Genomic DNA, 27,005 nt, shown 5'->3' with positions numbered 1-27,005 from the left:
GAGATACAGTCTTGTTACCTAACGTAACTTTGCCTCTAACTCCCCTCCAGATAGCTGACGTTATAATATAGGCAAGGACCACTGCACTAGGCCTAAACTTGTTTCCAGAAGCTCACCTTTGGATGTTATCGCAACAACAGTCAAGTTAGGAAAAGACACCAAAACCATCACTGACAAAGACTTACTTCCTTTTCTTTCTGAAGCCCTTGTGTTTCCTGTTTGAGGCTATCCATAACTTCTTTTAATTTCTTTTCTTCTTTCTCTTTTTCTTTCTCAAGAGAACTACTTTTAGTTGTTGTTTCATTTATGATAGTCTTACTCTTGGCAGGTATACTTTTCAGCTCTTCAACCTGGGATTATAAAACAAATTAAGGTTATGGAAATATATTCCTGAGGGTACCCAATACTATTAAAATTTATCTGAAGAAGTATTTCTTAGGATCTCTATTATAGTTATCTGAAGACAACACAACAAATTATCTGTTTGCTCCCTTAACCCAATAGTAAGACATTTTTACGAACTTTAACCTTCCAGAGGTACTATGTAGAGGTACTATTTTATCTAAAACACCTTCAGATAGTGATCATACATCGACATTTTACTCCTAAAAACTAATGCCTCAGGGCTGGAGAGCTGGCTTGGCAGTTAAGAGTACTTTCTTCTTTTCTGGATCTAAGTCCAGTTGCCTTACCCAGCTGTTCACAACTGCCTGTTAACTCCAGCTCTAGGGGCTTCAATATCCTTTTCTGGCACTGTCACACTCACACATAATAAAAAAAAAATCTTAAAAAATAAAAAGCTAATGTCTTTATAGAATTTGAGCATTACTCCACATTATTTTTGTTTTTCACTATTACATAAAAACCTTTGTTAAGCTATAGTCAATACAAATGTATTTGGAAAATACTTAAGGGTCAAGTAGAAACTGAGTCTTGGGTGTTGTCTATTAATCTCTGATAAAGCAATGACTAGAGCTTGAGACACTAGATTAGCCCAAATAGGCATTTCTACATTCTGGTCTAAACATTTTTTTTTGGTGGGGGGGTTGAGATTTTTTTCTAATTTTAGATGTAGGAGTGTTTATTGACTAGCTATCTATCCAGCACATGTGTGCAATGAGAATCCAAGTTAGATTGAGGTCAGCCTGGTCCATACAGTGAGTTCCAGGCCAACTAGTGTCAAATAACAAGAACTATCTCCAAAAAAAGAAAAACAAAAAAGATAAAACACCTAAAAACTCCTTTAAACTACTATTTGAGGGAAAAGAAAATTATTACCACCATCAAAACAGAACTGTTGATTATGTAGATGACTGTTATTAATGTAAGCTCTAAAGCTTGTAATGTATAACATAACCCTTGGGACAAAATTGTGTTCAGACAAAATATAAATATCCCAATTTATTTTCTTAGGGAACCAAAGTCAAGCGAACTTGGGGGAAAAAAATTAAATCTGGTATTTAGACTTGAATAATTGATTTCTTCCAATACCTACCTTTTCTTTATCTTTTTGAAGTTGTTTCTCCAACTTTTTGGCTTTACTTGTAGCATGTTTTAATTTTTCCCTAACTTGAACGTCTTCTAAATCTAGCTGTGTAAATTTTTCTTTATTCTCTTCAATAAATTTTGTAGCTTTATGAAGTTTCCTATCAAAGAAAGTAAATTATTAGTCATAGTTATAATAAGTCTTTCTAGTATATTTCATCTATAGACATGTCAAGACTCTTATTAATTAAAATCCTAAAACTTCCAAGCTGATTTTCCCTGATAGCTGAAGACATTACATTTTTTTTTTTTTTAGACCAGGAGAGCCATCTTGTGTTCCTTATGTCCAGCTATATAAGAATTTGCCCATAAAAATTCAGAAATGAGTGCCTGGTGGTGATGGTGCATACCTTTAATCCCAGCACTTGGGAGGCAGAGGCCTCCTGTGAGTTTGAGGCCAGCCTGGTCTACAGGAGTTAGTTCCATGACAGGCTCCAAAGCTACAGAGAAACCTTATCTTGAGATCAAAAAATAAATGAAAATAAATAAATAAAAAATAAATGAAACTTACTTAAGGATACTACTGTCATTTGAAAGCTGGCACAAAATAGAGCCATGATGATAATTTTTAAAGTCTACCTAAACAAACCAAAATTCTATTTCAAAATCAAATTTGCAAACTATTAGGGCTAATGGGTCAGGTAAAATGCGCGTGTCTTAGTTTTTTAAGGGGAAAGGCATTTCTTATTGTATGACTGTTGGGCACTCTGTAACATTAAGTTAGGTACAGGGGGTGGTGGTGCCTAAAAGAGCTATTTACTGAGAAATGTATTACATTCAGACACAAGTGAAAAAAATGAATTTAAATACTTTTGGTATTTTCCCAAAGATTATTACTTTTCTATATCCTTTACAGCTGAATTCTTAGCTTTCATTTCATTTGAAAGCTTATTGCTCTTCTCAGTGATTTCTTTAGTATCTTCATGAATTTTTTCCTTTTGGGTTTTCATTTCAGCAATTCTTTTTTGCAGATCATAACTAAAGGGGAAAATTAGAGAATGTAAAGTAACATTAGTAAAATCAGCTGCTTCTAAAATATTCATCAATTTATGGCAAGCTAGGGCTATGAAAATGGGTTAAGGCTAGAGAGAATTTAGGAACAAAATTGGTTCAGTCAATAAATTAGATCTATCATTCAACAGTGTATAGTAGTATTTCATGTTTTTGCTTTTCAAAGCTTCAATTACTTGTGGTAGACTATCATCTGAATATATTAAATGATAAATTACGGAAATAAACAATTTTAAACTGCACAGTGCCTATCATTATTAATCTTTGTTTTATTCAGCATACCAACAGGTGCATATCAACCTTATAGTCACTTAGTAGCCATAATGGTTATCAACTGTAAGGTATCATTATGCTTATGTTCACTAACTCTCCTTATACTTCTTAATAATGCAAAGAGCATAAAACATGAAAGGAGGGGCGGAGGAGATGGTTCAATTAAGTGAGAACACTTGATTTTTAAGAATGAAGACCTGAGTATGAACTTCCTGCACCCAAGTAAACTGTACAGCACCATGACTAAGTGGGCTGTTTAACATGATCATTGGGGGAGGGGTGGAGAGCATGGTAGCTAGCCTGCCTAGCTGAACAGTGAGTTTCTGCTTTAGCGAAACACCCTGCAAGGGAATGAAGTGGAGATAGAGGAAGACACTCCATATTTTGCTATGGTTTCTATATGTGCACCCTTGTGCATGTACGCACCCCTCCCCCACCAAACTGTAAAAAAAAAACCCACAATTGATTGGGGACATGGCTCAGAAGGTAAAGGTGCTTGTAGGACATAACTGCTACCTGAATTCGACCTCTGGAGCCACCTAGTGGAAGGAGAGAATGATCCCTAAAGTAGTCTTCCTATGGGGAGTTTGGTGCTCACCTACCCTTGCATAGTAATAGTAGTAATTAAAACAGCAGCACCACATCCCAGATTACTCTGATGTTGTGGCACTGCTGAAGGACACCAATAGTATATATAAGGATTTAGTACTACCTGTGGTTTCTGTTAGGTTCTGAATACTATCCTTGAATGACAGGGCTACTGTATGCAATGCACACGTGCACACACACAAACACACAATCATTATACATAACTGGCACAACTAAAAGATGACATTAAAAAGTTAGTACTTAGTGACTTTCAGAAAAATTTACATCGTCACAGTATTATAGAAAAGAAGGCTTTGATGCTTAGAAATTTATACAAAGTTGACCAGAGTACTTACATGTAATATTGACAGACATGATTCTTTTTTTTAAACATTTCATTTTCTAGGGTAAGGAACTCAATGGCTATGTTTTTCTCTCCTTCTAGGGCATCCTTTTCCTTTTCCACCATTTTAACTCTGTTTAACTACAAAATTTGAAGAGTCAAAACATATTTCATATGTAAAATCAGTTTGGAACATAAACACCAAGTAAAATATTTCACCCAAAGGCTAGTATAAAAATAGAAGGTTCAGTAAAACAAACAAAACAAAAAAAAAAACCCCAAACATTTCTTCATGAATTATAAAAAGTATGTATTCAACTCAATAAATACAGTTGATCCATAAACAAGACATTCTCATTGGCAATAAATGTCTACTGGAAATTCATTTACCTTTTCTCCTCTGTTTTCATTTAATATTTCAACTCTCCGACATAAGACTTTAATAGGTTCATTTAGCCGTCCACAGCCAATTATATCTTCCAAATACTCAAGCATCCCCTCATCATGTTCAGTCTGGCCTTTTGGTTTCATCATAGCGATCTGTTCAACTTCACCCTTTAAGAGAGTCACATTCACACTCATTTACAACAGCTAAATTTCTCCCGAAAGAAGAGGGTAATCTCAACTAAAATGATATTCTTCAGGCAGGTTAAGGATGTTTTATGCAAGGGTCTAAAACCCCTTTCACATATAAGCCTATAAAATGACTGACAGCACATACCAAGACAAAGGCACCCTGTGCTGGAGTCTTAAGTAAACAAATTTTTCTGTTAAGCAAAATTTGAAAAGGTACCAATTATCAATATCGCTCATTGAAAAATAATTTTCAAAAATTCCCTTCATAGTTATACTATATAAGGAAACCTGCCAGAAAGCTTACAGTTTCACTATCTATGTAGCTATCTAACTTCTCTATAACCCTAGCAGTAAGTCTAACAAGTGACCCACTTCATAAAAGATGACTAAAACTTAATGTTCTGGTTTTTCTCAACTGAGAGTCTTTTTTTTTTTTAAATTTTATTTATTAAGTATACAGTGTTCTGTCCGCATGCATGCCAGCCAGAAGAGGGCACCAGATCTCATTACAGATGGTTGTGAGCCACCATGTGGTTGCTGAGAATTGAACCCAGGACCTTTGGAAGAGCAGGCAGTGCTCTTAACCACTGAGCCATCTCTCCAACCTGAACTGAGAGTCTTAAATGGAAAAGGAAATTATCTTTTCCTCTAAGCACCCTTACTACAGAGAGCAAACAGGTCTATTACTTATAGGGTACAGAGGAAAACTGTTTGTAATCAATATATGAACCTTGAACTATAATTAAAATCTCTTGACTACCTAAAAAGAAGAATCCATAATCAACACCTAAGGTTGGTTCCCAGGTAACCAATTAATCTGAAAGTGAAGAAAATTCTGTAGAAAATTCTATTTGTTCTTTAAACATCTCAATAGCAAATAAATAGGCAAGTGGGGGAAAAATCCTATTTTTAGCTAAATGGTCAAGAAAAGAATTACATGTTGAGATATTTTAGTGATTCCCATTTTTATAAGCTTATGACTAAACCTTAAGAACTAGACTAAAATGTATTGGAGGAAAACAATGTAGTTTAACATTTTACGATCTAGTCACTACTGCAGTTTGCTGATTTTTAAGACAGGATTTTAATAGGTAGTGCAGGCTGGCCTTGAACGTGAAGAGTTCCACCTGTCACTGCCTCCCAAGAGCTATGGGATTAAAGGCTAACAGGTAGTTTTTTTATACATCACCACAATGTTGGAACTTTGGTGATCCAGCACCACATGATCACCAAGTAGAGAGTGAAACTGTAAACCAAAATGCCTGTATTTATACTACTATTATATTATGTAGGTACTTATGCAGAATACTTTCCCATCTAACCCTAATCAACAATTATATAGTGGTATATTACTTGTTTTAATAAATAAAGTTTGCCTGAAGATCAGTGCAAAGCAGTCACACTAGTCAGCCATACAGGCCAGGCAGTGGTTTGCACATACCATTAATCCCAGCAGCTACACTAGTTAGCTGTACAGGCTGGGCAGTGGTGGTACACGTCTTTAATTCCAGCACTAGAAAAGAATATAAGATGGGAGGAGACAGGTCTCACTTCCAGTCTCAATCTGAGAATTGAAGATAGACAATATTGCCCAGTTTTGGTCTGAGCTGAGGCAGAGGTAAGAGCCAGTGGTTGGCTGCTTTGCTTTTCTGGTCTTCGGGTTGAACCCCAATATCTGTCTCTAGATTTTTATTATTTGTGCTACACAATTATAAGTTTAGACAGGACCCATACTGAAGTATGCCCAAAGCTTGGATTATAGTACAAACTTCAGTCTTACTCAGAGTTATTTAGGCAAAGTTTATCAACAGTTGCACTGCTGGTATCTGGGCACAATGATTTTGCCGTGGTTATAAGTGCTGCGCATTATAAAATGCTCAGTAGTACCCATGACTTATAAAATATAGTACCTGACTCAAGTTGAATTATCTAAACGTCTATTTAAAAATGAAGAAAAATAAGAAAAAAATGCCAAAAGAACCCACATTTGAGTCAAATGACCACAAGATATTAAGTCTATATTTTTCAAAAAATTCAAAACATTGGGTCCAGGGGCTGGAGAGATGGCTCAGAGGTTAAGAGCATTGCCTGCTCTTCCAAAGGTTCTGAGTTCAATTCCCAGCAACCACATGGTGGCTCACAACCATCTGTAATGGGGTCTGGTNACAAGCTCATCTTAGAGTTGGGCAGGTCGTAACTCTAAAAGAAACGGGAGAGGGCTGCTCTTTCAATTCCCAGCAACCACATGGTGGCTCACAACCATCTGTAATGGGGTCTGGTGCCCTCTTCTGGCCTGCAGGCATACACACAGACAGAATATTGTATACATAATAATTAAATATATTAAAAAAAAAATGGGGTCCAGTGAAACTTGAGATTGGTTCCCAGCATCCCACATTTAAGTAGTATCATGTTTCCTGACCAAACTACTTAGAAGGTGTCTATAGTTATTAGGAAGTAACCTAGCTTCAGAGAAAGCATGGTAGTCATTTTTATTATTGTTCCTTCTGAAATAAAATGGAGGATGTGGAGCTGATTTCTTCTCATGCTAATAAAGTTAAAGACAAGTTCATTTATGAATCCAAACAGTTCCAAGTCAAGTCTCAGGCAACAGTATGCTTTAGATTGTATTATATTGTATTACTGCTTTTGTTTTTCTTTGAGAAAGAGCCTCTCCTCTATATGCAGCACTGGCTAGCCTTGAGTTTACAGAAATTTGCTTGCCTCTGCCTCCTGAGTTTTAGGATTTAAGGAGAGCATGACCACACCCTACTACTGCATTCAGCCTAAAGACCAGTTAATGAGTGAATAAAGGACAACCAGTAAGCTTTTACTTATCTCTTTTAGGACTGTTGTGGCTTAAAAATATCATTTTATTATTTTATGTGTAGGTTGTAGTACTGGCATATATGTCTATGTATCACAAATAGGTAGTACCCCCTTCTGTCTTGACTGTTAAGTCATCTCTCCAGTGCCTCTTTTCTCTCTCTCTCTCTTTTTGATTTTCAAGACAGGTTTTCAATATGTAACAGTCCTGGCTGTGCTGAAATACGCTCTGTAGACCAGGCTGAACTTGAACTCACAGAGATCCACCTGCCTCTTCCTCCCTAGTATTGGGATTACAGGCATGCGCCACCACAGCCCCACTCTGAAATAGTTTTTAAAAAGGTTTTAAGTTGGGCTTGTATGCCTATGTGCCCACATTAGTGCAGGTGTCTGTCTACACAGTTCAGAAGAAGATGCTGAATCCTCTGGAGCCAGTAACAGGCAGTTGTAAACTGGATGCTAGGCATCAATCTCAGGTTCTCTGCAACAAGAATAACCACCTAAGATCTTTCTTCCCATTACCCAGAAAAAGTTTATAGCACTTGAACTTAAAAGGGCCACTCTTTCAAACCAAGGTTACAAATCTCATAGTGCAATAGTGATATCTAAAAGACATTTCAAATTGTTATAACTGAAGCTGTTAAAATTTCACACACTCTTAGTCATCGCTACTTTCTATAGCTTAAAAGCATACTGGACAGTTCGGTTTTGTTGTTGTTTTTGGAGACAGGGTCGCTCTCTATAGGTCAAGAACTCAGAGATCGGTCTGCCTCTGACTTCTGAGAATAAACCCATGTGCCTGAACAAAGTTTTCTTTTTTGAGACAGGGTTTTTCTGTGTAGACAAGGCTGGTCTTGAACTCAGAGATCTTCCTGCCTCTGCCCGTCTGCATTCTGGAATTAAAGGCATGTGCCACAGCCACTACCATCCCAGTTCTGAACAAAATTTTACCCCCCCCCCCCACTGTTGTATGAGAGTAGTGGGAATGGGTATACAGCTTAGTGGTAGAGTGCTTGCAAGAAGGCCTTGCATTTGATCCCCAGCAACAGAAGGGGAAAAATAAATTAGAAAGGTGCTTAAGCCCTAACTTAATGAAGGCTTTGCTGGGTATCAAGGATATTGTGATTCAGTTAAACCATTCTTTGAAAATCTTACTTACAGGCACTTAGAACTTAAGACTCTAAGAGAAAGTTGGCTATGGCAGCACACACCTGAAATGCCAGGACTTGGAAGTGAAATTATTTCTTTTACTTTCATTAAAATGGGGAGGGGGCTGGAGAGATGGCTTAGCATTTAAGAGTACTGACTGCTCTTCTAAAAGGACCCCGGCTCAATCCCCAGCCCTGACACTATGGCTCACAACCATCCATAACAATAGTTCTAGGGATTCTGATGGCCTCTCCTGAGCATCTTGGCCCTAACCATATATACAGTACACATGCATACACATAGGCAAAACACTCATACACATTAGATATCAAACCAGAGCCTCATGTGTGCTAGACAATCACTATTACCAAAGAATATTCTAATCCCTTGGGCTCTTTAAATTTTTTTTCCTAAATCATTTTAATTTTCCCTGCTATTTATAGCTACACTATAAGTTAACTTCTATCTTCCTTACGTAGTTTATCCTAATTTATTTTTACAAGAGGACAAGTAACCAAATCCCCAAGGTTAATATCTGTCCAAAGTACAGAAGCAAAAAAAGAATGCTTTGTGGTTAGTTTTCCTATCTATTCTGGGTGCTTAGGGGCAGCTTCCTAGCTTGTTTTCCATAGTTGAGACAGTGGGCCAGACACCTTTGGAAAACTGAAGTTATTACTAGTTAGTAAAAATATTTTTGGAACTTAAGTCATAGATCTGCCATTTTAGATTTCTTATTTCTACAGATTAAGAGATCACAACAAATAGTTTATATGCCATGCCAACTGTAAAAGTATATTAAAAAACATGAGTAATAACTTAGATCTAGGTTAATCAATTCTCCAGAGTAGAAAACATTAACAAAAATGCTTTATTTTGTAATATGAAGACAAAACACATACAGAAATTTTTGACAAACTCCAATTTCTGCTTTTTAAGGAATTTACAAAACCACTCCCAATACACCCATTTATTAATGTAACCATGAAAGGTAACGAGTCTAGGATTACCATTTCTCTAACAGGAATGGAGCAAAAGCATTAACTAATGGAGCAAACCAATCAAATCTAATTAAGTAATAGTCACCTATGAAATAATACAGACTAATAAAAACCTTTCCTGTTTGGACTAATAGTCTTAAAACGTCACAAACTTTGCCAGTAAGGTATAAAACTAAGCAAACCAATGGCCAGGCGACTGTAATTGACTACTTCTGCAGTGGACACGCCCAGCAGTCTGCCAGTATCCAGAGAAAAGAAAGGGCTTTAACCACCTTCACATTAACCTTCACACACTCCCCAGAAACACATCAAAACGGTTACTGAAAATTTAAATGGATTTTTATACTAGAAACGCTTACTTAAAAAAACAAATCCATAACACCAGAAGAGCTTTTAAAAACGATTTCTAAAATTTATTGCATTTTAATATTAAAAAGTTTGCTTTATCTAAATTTATATTACAAGTGATGCAATCATTATTACTGTCCAGTCTGTATACTTATGTCTTGGATGCTGATCTTATGATACTGTGTCAATTTTCTCACCATCCTAATCAGGGGTAATTTTTAAGATAAATAAATGTTAGTGATTGGAAGAATGAAATAGAAGCTATAATCTTACCTTCACAAGCTTTAAGTCTATTATTAGTCTAAGAGTCAAATATTTTGGTAAAAAGCTAAGAAAAACTCACAAACACTACTTCCACTTTTCCTCAAATTTAAGTTCAATGTCCAGTTTTTTCTTCCTAAAAGGTAACTTGCTAAAGTTCTTATCTAAATCCAACCAAATCAAACTGAATCTGTTAGTATTGTTTGGTAAATATAAAAATGTAAGGGTACATAAAAGGGTTCAGATAATGACAAATAAGCATCTTAAGGACTTCAGAAGCATATTTTTAAATATAAACTCGACACTTTGTAATTTATGTCTTTGGGAAGTTGCTTTATCACTTTTTTCATTATCAAATTGTATAAGCTGCATAAAAACTTTACCTAAAATAGTTTATTTTGTACTGGCACAAAACTGATTATTTCAGGATAAAGTTAAGCAAATAGCAAAGAATAAAAAAATGGTAAGTATAATTCTTTACAAAAATGTTACCATCATTAAATTTAGTATTATAAAGTAATACAACTTATTATTCATAATCAAGCTAAATTCCCAGATATGAAAATCCACAAAACAGAACAATTCATTTCAAAAAGAAAGCAAAAACACCCATGGCTTAAGACACATCTATATAAATTCAAATTTTATTTACATGCATGTGATTATTTTCAATATTTATTTTTAAGTGGTTCATTGAAGTATTGTAAATGCACTGTTCTGATAGTTAAGGGTAGTAAAAGTTATTCCAGAAAATTATTATTTGCCTTCTATACAATGTATGTTTACAATAAAAAAAATCCTTAGGAATATAGTTTAAAATGTGTGAAAAATTATTATTAATGGGAACACTTAGTCCTCACAATAAAACATTTTATATCAAATCAAAAGTCCTAACTTATTTTAAAATCAGTAGCATATAATAGAACATAGCAGTAGCTACCTCTACATAAGCAACATCTCTCTAAATTTTATATGCTCTTAGTAGCTTGGGAGAGGACAAAAGAATAAGATATCTTTAAATAAAAACAGGAATTTCATAATACCTAACAAAGGCAGAGTTTTACCAAAACAAACAAACCAACTAACCAAAACCCTACCACCACGAAAAAACAAACAAACAAAAACCTAATCAACCAACAGCTCCTTTCCCCAGTGACAATATTTTCCTTGCAACAAGTTATACTAGCAGGACATACTTTTACTTACACACACTCCCAGAGAAAAGGGGGGGGGGGTAAAGAAACAAACAACAAAATACAGGGTTTAATAAAATTATCTTTAAATCAAAACAGGAATTTCAAATTAAAAATCAAATTAATACCAGACACTTAATACTTTCTTTTAAAAAAGACTTCTCTAAGAGATGATACTAACATTACTGTTTAAAAATCAGGCCACTGTAAACAAAAGACCCATTTTAAGTAAACCTTTATTAACACTATAGATGTTAAAAGTACTATATTAGGAGTTCAGGGAAACTTGTTAAATATATAGTTTTTATGTTAGAGAAAAACGAGAATAAACAAAAAGGGCAGACTATTAAAAGATCTCATTTAAAATGTTATTTTAAAGGGAAATACAAACAGAAGTGATAGTTGCTGTATGCCTGTCACACTAAAGCAGCACAATAATATTGGTGTTTAATATTTATTTCACTACGCCAATATTTACGTGCTGCTAGAGCGGAACAAGTATGTCCAATATCAAAACATAAAAGGAACATACAACGATAACCATAAAATTCTGAATGAATTTCCTTAAATTTCTAGAGCAGCAAATAATGATTCGCATCTTGACTACAGCATGTAAACCATGATGTGCTGCTACAGTACTTTAAGGCTCCAAACACAGGACTCAGTAAAGAGAACATGCTTTCAAGTTTGATTACAAAACAAAAATTAAAAACCAAGAACCTTAGAAGTGTTTATAAACTTACCTGCAAGATTAAAAATCGATTATGGTCCAAGTCAATTCCATGGCTTCTCAGAAGATTTCCAACATCCTTAAATGTTCTCTTCTTCCCACTGATATGATAGACAGAAGTGTTATCTCTGTAGGCTGTTCTAGATACACAGAAGTTACTGTTAGGGATGACTTCATAATCATCCCCTTCCTGTTTTTAGGAAAAACAAAACCAGAAAACGGTTGGTATTAAAGTCACAGGTTTGATCTAAATTTCATTTACTTTATACTGAAACATTTCTTAAATTAACAAATTCAGTCATACATGTATATAAAGAATTTAGTCCTTATTTCCCTGAATTAAGTATGTACACAAACTGACAATTGCTCTAAAATTAAAAAAATAAAAACAAAAACATTGCTTTAGCGAGGACTAGATACTTCTCCAAGTCATTCGGTTTCTTTCTCAAAGATCTCTAAAACCAAAAAGCCAAAATCCAGCAAATAAAATTTTAGCTCCAAACAAGTCAAAAAAATATATATAAGAACCAAGGACGGTGGACAAAAGTCCGGATATATCTAAAACAACCTGACCTCACTCAAACTAATAACTATGCTGACTGGTTAAAAAGTTATACAGAAAGAGATGACTTAAGGAACATATTAAGGGAAAATACATTTTTGGTGGTGGTCTTGTCAGGGAGTACAGGCTGTTAGTCGGGTTTAGTGGGGGTAGGGTGGTACAACACAAGATACCCCTTTGCACCTTCCTGAACAGCATCCCCTATCATCAACTGAAAGCAAAACAAACCGTAAAAAAACCTTCACAATTATATATCCAATAAAAGAAAGCAATTAATCTATTTTAGCATAAGTTCTCTATTCTCTAACTCAGGTGCTCAACAGAATGAATTAAGAAGCAAAATTAAGATAAATGCTTCTGTGTAATTTCTTTATGTTAAAAAAAACCCCACCACCTAAATTATCTAACCACTTCATCATGTGCATTTCCTTATTTGTAGGTTCTTTTCAGTTGCTTTTTGAATCAACTGTCTAATATAATAAGTAAATAGATGAGAAAAACACCCACAGAACCATGTAAATAATCTGGCCATTATTTATAATTGTCTGCATTTCTAGAAAACAAAAATGCTAGCTTGGCCCCTACCATTTCACAAAAAAGCATCACAGTAGTTCAAACCGTAGAAAAGTTCTTTTATATCACACAGATACACACATTGCTATTAATAACAAATGTACATTGAAAGAATGGGAATAGCAACTCAGTAAACCATTACATTTTAAAGATTAAAATGTTTATTCTAAAGCAATAAAAAGTGTAACTTTGAAAATCAAGTCTGTATTTATAGTGAATGAATGTTTATTTAGCACTCAGGGTTCCTCAAAATCACTGTTTTCTTCCAAAAAGCTGAAGTAAATATGGTCACAGAAGCAATATTTCTTTTGCTTTAGTTATACACAAATAGTAAAGAAACAATTCAGGACTACAATAACAAAATGTGCCCAGCTGTTTTTCTTGCTTGAAGTTGCAAATAGAAAATAATTTCTTACCTTATCAATTATCTTTTGAAAATGAACTTCTACAGTACAACTCTGAATATCCTTATGTTCATCAGAATTATGTATCAATACTGACAGCTTTTTAGACCTTATTTTTTGTGCTCGATAGCCAAAGACAAAAAGCATGGAATCAATAACATTGGATTTTCCACTGCCATTTGGCCCAATAATACAGGAAAAGCGCTGCATAAAAATAATTTAAAAGTTTAAATTTAAATAATCACATCAAAACTATTAATTTTAAACTACCCAATACCTTAATTTGTAGTAAAAAAAAAAACTAGAGGCACTTAAAAGTTATTAGAATATACATGAGTTTTTCTTTCTTTCTCTTTAGAATTAAGCATAAGGAGAGCTCTTCAAGAATGAGAGTGAGCTGGTGCTCGGAAACTCCAAAAACACACTTTGAGTTTTCTTACAGCATGCTCTGCTCTAGCACAAGCTTTAGTATCTTCAATAAAACCATATTCAAAGTCTAATTCCAACATTTTGCAGAAGGCATTACAACAGCCAACGGGAAAACATTCCCTTCTAATAAAAACACAGATTCAACATGAAAACGTCATTACTAAAGAGATGAAAAGATATCCGATAAAGAAAAACTAATTCCTGCTGTTGAAATCATAGGCAACATATTGTATGTGTGTCTACTAGGGTGTGTGTGGCAGTGTAAAGAGTCAGGATAGATAGGAAGTTGAAATATCTTGCAATAAAGACGTATTATAAGTTCTTTAAAAGGGCAAATACCTTATGGAAAGGTCCCAGAATTTTCTCTCCAGCATAGGATTTGAAGTTTTGGTTTACAATATGAGTTATCATTAGACGAGGAGCTCCAGCTTCACTGGCCATTGCTGGAGGTGGGGGTGGAGGAATACTACTCAAAATCTCTTCTAAACTTCTGTTATCAAGTTCCTCACCTGGAGTCTCTAGGTTAACGGAAAGGCAAAGAGGCGAAAGAACGGAATCGAGTGATGCTACATATGAAACTCAGGAAACTATTTTCCACACAAATATCCTAAACTCATGGGGATGGATAATCTTTTAGCTTAGTTTTATGAAAAGTAAAATTCGTGAAAGAAATACCCCCTGTCATAAAATTCACTATATTTCCTAGAGGAGTAAAAACACCACACCATAAATATTCAAACCTGTGACTATTGCAGGGGTCCCTGTTTCCTATAGTAAACAGGAGACATAACCCAAACGACAGCAAATCCAACTGCATGCACATGGCTGAGCACTTCAGACAACTCACAAGCTCCAGTAACACGGTCACAGGAGTTTCACAATGACTCTTATTTTCTACACTCGGAATGCTACACGCTCTCAAATTAATTTTTCTCTTAAAGGCAATCGAAGGGGCCCAGCTGTTTTTTGTTTTTCTTGCAGGGGATTGGCGTTCGGTTCCTAGCACTCACAATGAGTGGCTCACGACTGCTGAGCCTCGCCTATGTGCATATACTCCCCCCCACGCGACGCACTTTAAAAACTAAAAATTAATATTGTACCAAAAAGGGCAATCCAAGGCAGAGGCTGGAGCGCACAAACTCTGCATCACATCCAGTTCAGTTTAGGGGCAGAGAGGCGCTCAACAACTCTGGGCTGACCGTGCCGCTTTCAGCCAAATACAATAAAGATGTCAGTGCTACTCCCAAACATCACCGAAATCCACAACTCACTCCTGCCGCTCACCCTCATCCCTTCCAGAACCGTTACTGCAAAACTGCCTGGAATTCCTTTGAAAACCGCAGAGTGGCTTTCCGGAGCCGCACTTCTGGCAACAACGACCTTCCGACGTCAACCTGTCGCCCGCGCCCTGGCCACCCCAGCGGGTCCCCGCCGGTCACTCACCTGCAGCTGCAGCGCCGTCCGCTCCGCCGTCCGGTTGCTCCGGGTCCTCATCCCGGTGGTCGCCGTCCGGGGAGGGCGGAGGCTCTCCCTCCTGGCGGCAGACGGAGGGCTGGGTACCCTTCCGCCGCATCGTGGCTGCGGCAGGAGAGAGCCGGGAGTCGGGTCAGCCCCGCGGCCGCAGGACGGGCTCCGCCCGTGTCCCACCCCCACCCGCCAGCGCGTCCCCCGACCCCGCTAGCAGCAGGTAGCGGGTCCTCTGGAGAGCGGCTACCGCCACCACCGCGGGAGCGACCGGGCGGGACGGGGTTTCCGACCACCCAGGGAAGTGGGGAAACCTAGTTCAAGCCTGCAAACGCGCCCCCCGGCCCCGGGAAGCCGTCTGGTGACATTCCCACGCCGTCGGGGCTGGGGATGCTCGCGCTCCGAGTTACAGAGAAGAGTTCGTCTCTAGGGCAGCCGCGACTGCCTAGCGGCGGACCCGTTACCCGCTCTCCTCTCCCCCAACCCCCGCCATTTAGGTCCGGACGCCCGGACGGTCGGGGGAGTCGAGGTCTCTTCTCCTCACCGCCCCAGCGGAAAGGCTGGAGTCCCCCGCCACACGCTGTCTGTTAAAGGAGACTCGGGCAGCGTCTGCCCGGGATGGGTCACTTTCCGCGCCAGCGGGGGTCCATCCCTCCCGGGCTCGGGGCGGAGTCCCGCCCAACAGTCGAAACCGTGCCAAGTCCCCGGGAGAGGCTGTGCGGGACTGCGGTCCCCCTCGGAAGGCGTGACGGGCAGGCCCGGGGGGGAACGCCCGGGCCCCGACGGGATCGCAGCCTCCCCCAGGAAGAGGCGCCGGAGCCGCCGCCCGGAGGCCGAGGGGGAGGGGTGACAGGCAGCGGAGCTCCCCCAACCGCCTCCGCCGCACTCGGCCGCTCGGGCTCCAGGCCTGTGCCGCCGGCAGAACCGGGGGACAGCACGGAAAAGTGTGACAGCCCGATCCGGGAGGGAACTCCTTTACCTGTCGGCGGCTGTGCTCCGAGCAGAGGGCTGCAAACCGTGCGACGGCCGCCCCCGCCCGCCCCCCGCCTCGCTCCTACCGGTGTCTCGGCTCCGGGTCCTTCACTCGAAAATGGCGCCTAAAATCCAAACTCGAACGGAAATTCGTTACAAATGCGCGCAATGGTTTCTGGGACCCGCGAATTTGAAAAAAAAAAAAAGTGCGGCGGGTCCCACCGCTGTCGCCGGGCCGTTCGTGCGCATGCGCGGGTCCGGCCGGGGAGGGGGGGTGGGGAGGACGGTGGCGCGAGGGGTGGGGGGAGGTCGCGGCTGAGAAGGGACAGCGAGGAGAGTGACGCCTCTCCTAGGGTCGCCCCCAGAAACAAAGCCGTGGGAATTACAGCCCTTTGCGTCGTTGGGACGACAACATTTGGGAAACTGAGGAATTTTGATAACGAGGAAAAAAAAAAACCCACCCAGCAGGGTCCCGCCCACAACTGATGTCCAATGACAGCCTTCGGTGAGAGGGCGGGCTTACTCGGGGGCGGGGTCTAGGGCCCGCTCGGGTGACTGCAACTGGCAAGTATCGCGGGAACAGGGAAGGAGGGGGGGAACGCTTTCAGCGCTTAGAAATCACTATGGTGACGGGAAGGTCGGGAGGCTTCTTGGTAACTGGTCAGAGCTCTGAGAGCAATCGCCGCCGCTTTCCGGGAACTTGAGGTAAATTTCTTCACCTCCAGATCCTTTGAAGGAAGGGCTTGGAAGCCGTGGTGGCCACTGGCACCTACCTTCCCTCACGCCGAAGACACGAGCTTTGCGGAGGATCAGTTGTCTCCCATCTCCTTCCAGCCAGCAGGGCTCTCTCTGTGTAGGTCTTGGGATGTGGAGTTTCCCGGGAAAGCGAGGAGACCGGGGTTAGTGAGTAATCTGGTGGTCCACGTATGAAGAGCAATGGTTTGTGAACTGTTTTGTGTTAGTGTCACTAATGAAAGGTTTGGATTTAAAGTAATTATTTGGCCAACGGGGCTCCTAATGGGAGAAACGGTTTGCTCGTGTTAACTAGTTACCATTATGGTGGAATTAGTTCATAAACTGCATTTCTGTACCTTGCACTCTGAAAGGAATAGCCAGGATTATTAAACAGATGTAAAGTTCCTTTTCCCTGAGAACTAGTTTCGTTAATGGGCTTTTAACCTGAGTTTGAGGATAATGATGGTGGGGACTCCGTTTCTAATTCTCCAAAAATTGTATATAAAGTTTTGTGTGTTTGTGCTTTGTTTTTCTGGAGTTAGTTTTCCTTTAATCTTGTAAAACTATCCGACTCACCCTACCCCATGTTAAAGAACCACAGATTGGTTTGACTGCCTTCAATATTTATACAGCAACTTTTAAATTCAGAACTCTTGGCCTCTCCTTTTCTCTTTACCTATTCAGGGTCTGGCCTATTAGAGCAGCAATAAGCCTGTTTTATGAATAAATTTATATTGTTGCTCTGAAATGTATTATGGCTCTTAGATGCATAAAACCTAGTTGCAGTGATTCTCAGAAAGTACTGGAGAGAACCCCCCCCCCCCACACACACCCAAGTGTAAGCGTTTGCTGGGGTTTGGAGATTGGTGTGGTTTGAATACACATTTACTTAATACTATAATGTACCTTTATATTTGTAGTTGAAAATAAATTGTCTTCATAGAACAAATGTCACCAAAAAACTCAATGAGTTTTTGGGGCGTGTGTGGAGGACTGGTAGGGATGACAAGAGGATAAAGGGATTATAGTTAGGGGCTTGTATTTTTGGGTGTTGTAAGATACCTACTATGAGAACGGTAGACTGGGCCAGGGTGGATGGTTCAGTGGTTAAAGGCACGTACTGTTCTCGCAGAGGACCCAGGTTCAGTCCCAGCACCCACACAGCTGCTTATAACCATCTGTAGTTCCAGTTCCAGGGGATCCAGTGTCCTCTTCTGGCCTCCTCAGGCAGGAGGCATGCATGTAGTACACGTACACACATGCAGATAAGACGTCATACAAGTAAAATCACTATAATACAAAGGTAGACTAGACCACACTGAAAGGTGTGTGTGCTCGTCAGAGCAGAATTTAGTAGAAAAATGCAAATGGAAAACAGGGAGACTGGAGAGATGATTCAGCAATAGGAGCACTGGCTGCTCTCGCAGAGGACCTGGCTTTAGTTCCCAGAACCCACATGGGGCAGTTCACACCTTCCTGTAATTCCAGTCCAGGGGACCTGATACCCTCTTCTGGACACCATCAATACTAGGCACACATACATACACACATACATACATACATACTTAATTGCAGGCACTCATTATACACCCATTATATACATTAAAAAATAGAAAACAACCCCAGATTCTATTATTTCTTTGGCTATATTATTGGGCAGTTTCCTCACAAAGTATCTCTGGGAGAGTTTATTTATAAAACTCAACAGCTAATGTCTATCTCATCCAATTGTTTGTAATTGTTCATCTAGTACACATAAGTAATTGATACTGCAATGTGATGACATATTTAAAGTGTGTGCTAATCATAAATAATGCCATAGTAAATTTGAGGAAGAGTAGCTTATCTTGAAAGGCCAGTCAAGAGTATAGCTACAAACTGGGTGTGGTAGCCATTTCTGTAATCCCAGCACTTGGGAGAGGAGGCAGGAGGCTTGCTGTGAGTTTAGTCTACATAGTGAGTTGGAGCCAGTGCTATACAATGATGAGGGAGGGAACAAATGATTAAATGAGAAGGAAACAAATGATTAAAGAGTATCTGAGGTGGGAGTGGGGTAGTTAAAGGAAGAGATCAGTGATAGCTTTAGTTAGATTGTTATGAAACAGTCTTCATGTGGCAGGTAAGGAGTGCCTATACCATAGAAAGGAAAGAATTCAGTTATTTTATGCAGATTTTTTTTCTAGACAGAATATTGCTTTTTTATGGTTTGATGGTTGAGTATTAACCCTTAAAGATAGTCCGAAATCTTTAAAAATTTGTAACTGTAAACTTTAAATCATCTAGATATCAGCTAATAAGCATACATTTATTTGAATAATGCATATTTAGAGACTATTGTGCAAAGTTACTGTTAACAGAGATAGGAATGACCATCCTGTTGATAATAACGGTCTGCTGAAGGATGTAGCTTGGTGATGACGTGCTTGTCTGCAACATCCCTAGCACAGGGGATTAACAAAGCCTTACAGTATTGTAATCACACTGAAATGTTTACAGATCTCATCGCCTCAAAAATAGAATTGTGTCTTTTCCTGTGTGTTAATTATGGAAAGATATATCGAGGAAGAGAAACTAGGATCAGATAATTGGAATACTAGCCTAGTCTGGTGGCATTTGCCTGTAATCTTAACACTAGAGTGCAGAGGCAAGACGATTGGGGCACAAGATCATTCTTGCCTACATAGCTAGTTTGAGGCCAGCCTGGGCTACATAAGGCTCTGTCCCAGAAACAAAAGTAAAAACGAAATAAAACAATGGAAAAGGAAAAATAGATAATAAGGATTTTATGGTTTAAATACAGAGAGGTTAGTACCACCAGAACAACTGAGGAAATACCATCTTTAGGATGTAAAAAGAACAAAGTCATATCTCAGGCCTTCTTAGATGTAAGTGACAGATGACTCAATCGAAGGTCCTTGAGAAAAAAAAAATTGTATCCTATAATTAGAAAATTATGTAAGCCAGCCCTATACCACTTTCTAGTATCCAGAAGGCCATGGATTCCATGCCAGTAACACATACGCACACCCCTTTGTAACAATTAGACACCAAAGTTTGGTTTCTTACTTGCTTTGCATTCTATTATGGCATTTTAGCATTATGTTCATGGTGCTGTTTGGCACCTCCAGGCCTTCTGCTTCCTGGGATAAGATAGGTATAGTTACTAGAGCTGAAAACCTTGAAAGCTGAAGACCCAGGTAAGTTGAATTTTTCTTCCCATCTTTTATTTTAGAAGCAGTCTGGGCCACCTGTGAAATAGTGTCTGTACAGACAGACTAGAAGGCTCCAGTTGGCTTAAGTGTGGGTCTCCTGCTGGCTCTACTCCACCCACATTGAGTGGGTTTTGTATAGGTAATTTCTTTTTGTCTAGAAAAGAGTGAGTATAGACTGGGGGACCAAAACAGTGGTTTCTCTTCAGATACATAGCAATTACTAAGTGCTTACTACACGCCGGGTGTTCTGCTGGGCACTTCATAAACATCTCATTATAACTGCTTATGGAGTAGGTTAAGCTTGAGCACTCTTCCAGAGGTCCTGAGTTCAATCCCCAGCACCCAAATGACTGCTCAAAACCGTCTATCTGTAATGGGTTGGATGCCCTTTCCTGGTGGTAGATGTACTTTGCAAACAAAGTGCCCCAATAAATTAATAATAAGAAAATAAAATAGTTTCAAAAAAGATTTATTTATTAATGTATAAAATGTTCTGCCCACATGTATGCTTGTACACCAGAAGAAGGCACTGGATCTCATTATAGATGGTTGTGAGCCACCATGTGGTTGCTGGGAATTGTATTTGGGACCTGTGGAAGAGCAGCCAGTGCTCTTAACCCATGAGTAATCTCTCCAGCTCCAATCAATAATTTTTAGAAAATGAAAAGGATCAGGTACAGAGATTAGTAATCTTATGAAAAAAATTTCTTTTTCCTCCCTCCCTTCCTTTCTTACTTTTTTGTTGATCATCTGTATCCCCTGCTATCTATCTTTCTCCAACTTCAACTGGATCCATCCCCACATTCACCCTCCCAAATACATGCCCTCCTCTCCTTTGATAACGCATTGACTAATGCTGCATGGGTGTGGGGCCATCTACTAGAGAGTGTGGTCAAGTCTACCAGGGACCACAGCCCTCAGGGAACTGACCGTCCTCCTGCTGCAGTCACTTGCAAATGGCTCTGGGTGAGGGCTCATGGGCCCCCATGTTGGGATGTTGACTGCTTGATGTTGTGAAGGTCTCTGCAGGCCACCACAGATGCTTTGAGTTCACGAGTGCAGTGGCGCTGCTAGTCCGGAAGATACTGTTTTGCCCCAGTTCCCTCTGACCTCTGACTCTTACAACCTTTCTGCCTTCCTTTTTTGATGTTCCCTGAGCCTTGGAAAGAGGGGGTGCTATTGGGTCATAATCTTATTACTCACGACACACAGACACCCCCCCCCACACACACACTTGCCTGGTACCAAAAATGGGGGAAATAGTCATCACTTCTCTTTGGCCTGGACACTATTGGGAACTTTCTAGTCTAAATACTTGCTTTTCCTTCTGGATTATGGAAATCCTATCCATTCTCTTGCCCCAGTCCTATTCATCGCTCCTGCCCCTACTTTTTCTTTCTTAAGTTTTTTTTTTCTTTCTTTTTTTTCTGAGACAAGGTTTCTCTGTAGCTTTGGAGCCTGTCCTGGCACTTGCTCTGTAGACCAGGCTGGCCTCGAACTCACAGAGATCTGTCTGCCTCTGCCTCCCGAGTGCTGGGATTAAAGACCTGTGCCACCATGCCCTGCTCCCCCATTGTTTTTTATATAGCATCCATATTTACTTTATAGAACTCAGGTCAGAGTATGAAGCAAATAAGTTTTTAAAAAAGTGTAGGTCAGATCATACCATTCCTTCAGTCACAACCCCTGTACTCAATCAGTTCATCAAGGAGAAAATGGAAGCTTTTGACTTTCCAGATGCTGATCCTTTCCTGATTGGCTGCTAGTCCTGTCACTTCTGCTTTTGTGTTTTGAGTTGGCCTACAGAGTATAGTAGCTGGTGTGTTTAGAAGGCTCTGAAGGGGAAAGATCAGGGGCAAAATGATAGTTCTGCCTGGCCTGCAGCAGTAGAGGCAGGGATGATGGTGACTTTCGATTATGATGTTGCTGCGAAGTGACTGGATTGGGAGTTCACCCTGCTGGTTGTTGAATGGTTGGATTCTTTCTCTCTCTCTCTCTCTCTTTTTTTTTTTTTTTTAGATGAGGTCTTGCTGTGTAATGTAGATCAGTTTAAAGCTATTCTCTGCTGCTTTAACATTCTAAATGCTGGGATTGTAAGCATGTGCCACCACTCCTACCTGGTACGGTCAAGTTTTGTTTAACACATTTTTTCTCCTTTCTCAAGCCTTATAAATGTTGACTCACATTGAACCAATAACTTGTAAATGATTTTAAGCTTCAAAAAAAAAAAAGGCACTGCTATTGTTGTTCTGTGTTTCCTATGTAGAGCTTAATGTTGTGTTCTAGAAATTCTCTACTGCCTCCCTACACCACTACTTAGACACCATTGATTGGTCAGATCCTTCCCTACCCCACTATCCAGACACCATTGGTTGGTCAGATCCTTCCCTACCCCACTATCCAGACACCACCGGTTGGTCAAATCCTTCCCTACCCCACTATCCAGACACCATTGGTTGGTCAGATCCTTTACGTATTGAAAGTGCATTCCGTCCTGGTCTGGAAGACATGATGGCAGAGCAGCTTTGTTGCGCCATGGCCAGGAAACAGAAAGGGGAGTGCAGACTCAGCTGACTCTCTCCAGCATTTTTGTTTTTTAACCAGTTTGGGATCCAAGCCAGAACAAGGTGCCTCAAGCCTGTGTTCAGGGTAGGATTTCCTTCCTCAGCTAAATCCATGGAAACATCCTCACAGACACCTTTTGGTGTGAATCATTAATGCCCTAGGTATTCCTTATTCCAGCCAAGTTGACTATTGAAATTTACCAGACACGTGAGCAGATAAAAAATACCTCAGTGTAGCATCCAGACTGTTCTGCACTTCTTCAAATAGGCTATTCACTAATATTCATTTCCTTTCTTTTCTTATTCAATACTGTATCCAAGTGTACATGTCCTCCAGCTAAATGGAATATATATGGAAAAATCGTTCTGAGCCAGGGAGACTCTTCCCTGTCTTAGGTTGTTCTCCTCTGACTCTTTGACACCATATTTCTGAATGACTGGTGAACCATTAACAAAAACATACTGCTTTTTCTGTGTAAAGGTTGATTTTGGTTTCTTCTGGTGAGGAAGTATCCTAACTATTATGGATGTAATTACATTTTGCCATTCCAAATATCTTTTGGATTTCTGGTTGTAGTAGTATAATATGTAAATATCTTATCCATGGTTTGTCAATTCTGTAATTCTTTTGTACCTCTTTTAATTTGAATAAATATGAAGAACCAGGTCTTTATAAAGTATTATCCCCCTTCTCCTTCTCATAACAATGAACCAGCCTGCCTCATCTTAGGTTTAAAAGCCATCTTATAATAAAAACAAAACTAGACTCATTGCTGTTTATGATTAAATTTGTTACTCAAGGATTGGACTATGCCCCACCTGTAACCTTAACTACAAATGGTTCTGTACTGCCTGTTCAGGAAATGAGAACCATGTCTATATTTCAAAAAGTTGTAATGACTATCTTGCAGTCCAACTTTTGTTTCAAAAAGTTGTTTGCTGTGGGATATTTGATTGCACTGTGAAACTCCAAGATTGTGTCAATAAAATTAACCTAGGATCAGGGTGCAGAACCAGCAACTAGTTGACAAGACCTGGGAATATGGACAGAGAGAGGCACAGGAAGGAGCAGGGAGGGACTTAAAGATTTGTGGTGTTTTTGGTTTGGGGTGGTTGGAGAAATGCTTCTCTTGCTGGGTCTCTGGCCAAAAATGCTTCTCTGATCTAGCAGGTTTTCATCCCAACATCTGACTTCTGAGTCTTTATTGGTACATAGAATGATAAAGACTTAGTGGCCTCTGCTTAAGCCGGTGCCAGCAGGAATCCTGCCACGCCGCAGTCTGAGCAACAAGGTGCTGACTGTGGGGATGTGGGGTACAGATGATAGTTAAAATATCAGTAGATTCAGGTGCAGCCACTAAATTGAAAGAAAACAGCAGTTGCTCTGACCACCTTGTGCTTACTGCTTGTTGTTATGTTCTGTAACTCCACCTACTTTTCCCACCAAGACCCCCATGAAGAACTCCCCTACCCTGAGCTATAAAAGCCCTTATCTCCCCCCTACTTTTAGGGGGCAACAACCCATATACGTGAATAAAAAAGCTTGCTTTAATTGATTTGGCTATGATAATTTGGGTCAGTGGTCTTTCTTCTGGCATCTTTGGGATTAATGCTAATTGGAAGGTCCTGGTGGATGGAAAGAGTTTTGGGAAAGCTAGAGTACTTAGTACCTATGCAGTGTGCTGAAGTAAGTCATGTGTGTCCTGTCTGCCACACACAGTTGTATACTTTTACAATTTAAGAGAAATCACCCAAAGAGAGATGTGAAGAGTGCTTTACCTCTTGCTCACCTAGAATACTTCCTGGGGGGGGGGTAGGTGAGAAATAGCCTTGGAGAGCCCCAGAGATTTTTTTTTTTTCAATCTCTAGCCAGCACCTTCTTTGATGCAGTTCCCTGTAATTTTAGACCTGGTAAAGAGATTTTCGCCCTTTCAATTACAATCTCACTTGATTTTTTTCTACATTGTCTAGATATGCTGCTCAAAAGGAATATAAATGTAAATTGGACTCAGACAACTTAGGTTTCTCTTCATGTGAATCTTTTGATGATGCATTTATTTGGAGAGTGTTTATTATGTTTTTAAAAAATTTATTTGAGCCGGGCGATGGTGGCGCACGCCTTTAATCCCAGCACTCGGGAGGCAGAGGCAGGTGGATCTCTGTGAGTTCGAGATCAGCCTGGTCTACAAGAGCTAGTTCCAGGACAGGCTCCAAAGCCACAGAGAAACCCTGTCTCGAAAAACCAAAAAAAAAAAACCACTCAAAATCAGTAAGCCTTTGGAATTTATTTTAGGAATTCATTTATTTATTGTATGTGTGCATGGATGCCATGGTGTACATGTGGAGTTGGAGGAGAACTTGTGGGAGTTGACTCTCTCCTTCCACCATAGGTCCTGGGAACTGAACTCAGGTTGTCAGATGGCAGCAGCTCCTTTCCCCACTGAGTCCTAACTGATCCTGGGAGTTCCTTATCCACTGAGGTTTCTTTTTAAAGGGTTTGTATTATGTATATTTGTGTGTCTGTGCAGGGGGGTGTGCATACTAGTACAAATGCCCTCAGAGGTGATAGGGTCTCCTGTAGCCTGGAGTAACAGGTGTTTGTGAGCCACCAACTCAAGGTGCTGGGAACTGAACTTGGGTGCCCTGCGGTACATACCCTGAACTGCTGAGCCATCTCTTCAGCTCCAGATATAGTGGTGCTCTGTAGTAGGCCTGTTGTAGGCATGTTATAGAGAACATTGGGTGTTATAGAGAACAGTTCAAAGGCTCTACCAATTCTTAGCTTCGTTGTCGTACCCACTGGCTTTCCTCCTCTTTCCAGGTATCAGAGGAATTGAAGATGCAGTTGTGTTCCGTAGGATGCAGTGGATGTTGGTGTGTGTATTTGTGTGCATGTGTATGTGCACCATTGTTAATGTTGCTGTGTGTCTTCTTTTTATCTTTATAGTGGCTACAATCAAGTGGTATTTAAGATCTCTCTGGAACTGGAGACATGAGGCTAAAGATATCTCTCTTAAAAGAACCAAAGCATATCCTTTTAATACTGTAACCCTCACTGCAATCAGCTTGCTATGATACTGTCAAAGGTTTTCTTCTGCTTTTTTTTTTTTGTCTACTTACTGGTTATTTTTCATTTCTTGAATGGTATTTTATAGACAAATTGCTTTCAAAATATTTAAGACCCCAATTACAGGTATTTCTCCAAAGTATACTATGAGCCCAAAGTCTTATTTTGAAATATTTACTGACATTTTTATTATTCTACTTCTTAAGTATTTAAAAAGTATGCTTTGTATAATCTAATAAACTAAAAAGAATCTTTAACAAAATCTGAATAATTGGCCAGACAGTGGTGGTGCACGTCTTTAAGCCCAGCACTTGGGAGGCAGAGGCAGGTGGATTTCTGAGTTCAAGGCCAGCATGGTCTATAGAATGAGTTCCAGGCCAACCTGGGCCACACAGAGAAACCCTGTCTGGAGAAACAAAGAACAAACAACACAAAGTCTGACTAATGTGCTAAGCTGATCTGACACGCATGTGCTCATTTAGTTTTGCTTTATTTCTTTGTACTCTGAGAAAGTAGGGAGTCTGAAACAACTAGGGAAGTCTGAGCAATCAGTCCTTTATTACTTCACACAGGAAGGTGGCAGTCATTAGTCTTCCTTAGATATATGACTCCTTTGTTTTGTCAGAGATCCTTCTGTTAAGATGGATGTTAAGAAGGCTCGACTGGCCAACTGGCCGGTTCTTTTCCCTCTTAGTCATTTCAGTCAGATCTCAAGCTGTTCCCCTGTGAAGTCGATTGCAGCTTTGTGAGGGAGTAAGTGTGAGACTTAAGTGTTTGGATGAGACAGGGAGAAATGCTGTGTCCAGGCACACAGTTCCGCCAGGGGAACCAGTCTGTCCTGAAAGCACATGTGGGATTTTCACTTATATTTTCATTCACTTAGGATGAATCAGAGACTTAAAAGCCAAATTAAATAAAGAATTTGGGAATCGTATTTCATCTATCCCTATGCGTCTCGTAGGTGCAGTAAATTGTAACTGAATTATTCTTGACTTCAGTGTCAGAATTGTGAATTGTTGGAGTGGTGAGATGGTTCACGGGGTAAAGGTACCTGGCACCAAGTCCAATCTGAGCTCCATTCTTGGGGTTACATGGTGAAAGGAGAAAACCTAATTCCTGCAAACTCCTGCCAGATGTCCTCTGACCTTTATATAAGCATGGTGGCGGTACACACACACACAC

General features: G+C 39.8%; 2 protein-coding genes across 5 annotated transcripts in view; one reads left to right on the top strand and one right to left on the bottom strand.

Annotated features, from left to right (window-relative positions):
- Positions 1-16,410, bottom strand: part of Smc4 (structural maintenance of chromosomes 4) — a 33,588-nt gene extending 17,178 nt beyond the window's left edge. The window contains exons 1-10 of the mRNA XM_050147448.1: positions 16,253-16,410; positions 15,253-15,387; positions 14,149-14,327; positions 13,393-13,584; positions 11,855-12,031; positions 4,151-4,315; positions 3,774-3,901; positions 2,383-2,523; positions 1,496-1,646; positions 186-350 (exon numbers count right to left, since the gene is read on the bottom strand). Coding sequence (XP_050003405.1) covers positions 186-350; positions 1,496-1,646; positions 2,383-2,523; positions 3,774-3,901; positions 4,151-4,315; positions 11,855-12,031; positions 13,393-13,584; positions 14,149-14,327; positions 15,253-15,382 — 1,428 coding nt within the window. The 5' untranslated portion in view covers positions 15,383-15,387; positions 16,253-16,410. The remainder of the gene's footprint in view (positions 1-185; positions 351-1,495; positions 1,647-2,382; positions 2,524-3,773; positions 3,902-4,150; positions 4,316-11,854; positions 12,032-13,392; positions 13,585-14,148; positions 14,328-15,252; positions 15,388-16,252) is intronic.
- Positions 16,411-16,564: 154 nt separating this feature from the next.
- Ift80 (intraflagellar transport 80) overlaps positions 16,565-27,005 on the top strand; it is a 74,035-nt gene continuing 63,594 nt past the window's right edge. The window contains exons 1-3 of one of the 4 annotated variants that reach the window (XM_050147451.1): positions 16,565-16,750; positions 25,147-25,251; positions 25,704-25,787. In XM_050147451.1, coding sequence (XP_050003408.1) covers positions 25,749-25,787 — 39 coding nt within the window. In that variant the 5' untranslated portion in view covers positions 16,565-16,750; positions 25,147-25,251; positions 25,704-25,748. Of the gene's footprint in view, positions 16,751-16,844; positions 16,951-25,146; positions 25,252-25,703; positions 25,788-27,005 lie in introns of those variants that run through there. The other 3 variants (XM_050147450.1, XM_050147452.1, XM_050147449.1) reach the window with 3 other exon arrangements.

The sequence above is a fragment of the Alexandromys fortis genome, unplaced genomic scaffold, assembly GCF_014885135.2.
Source record: "Alexandromys fortis isolate MF-2015 unplaced genomic scaffold, M_Fortis_MF-2015_v1.1 scaffold_53, whole genome shotgun sequence".
Taxonomy (NCBI): domain Eukaryota; kingdom Metazoa; phylum Chordata; class Mammalia; order Rodentia; family Cricetidae; genus Alexandromys; species Alexandromys fortis.
Note: the sequence above shows the minus strand (reverse complement) of the source record. Positions and strands in the feature narration are given on the sequence as shown.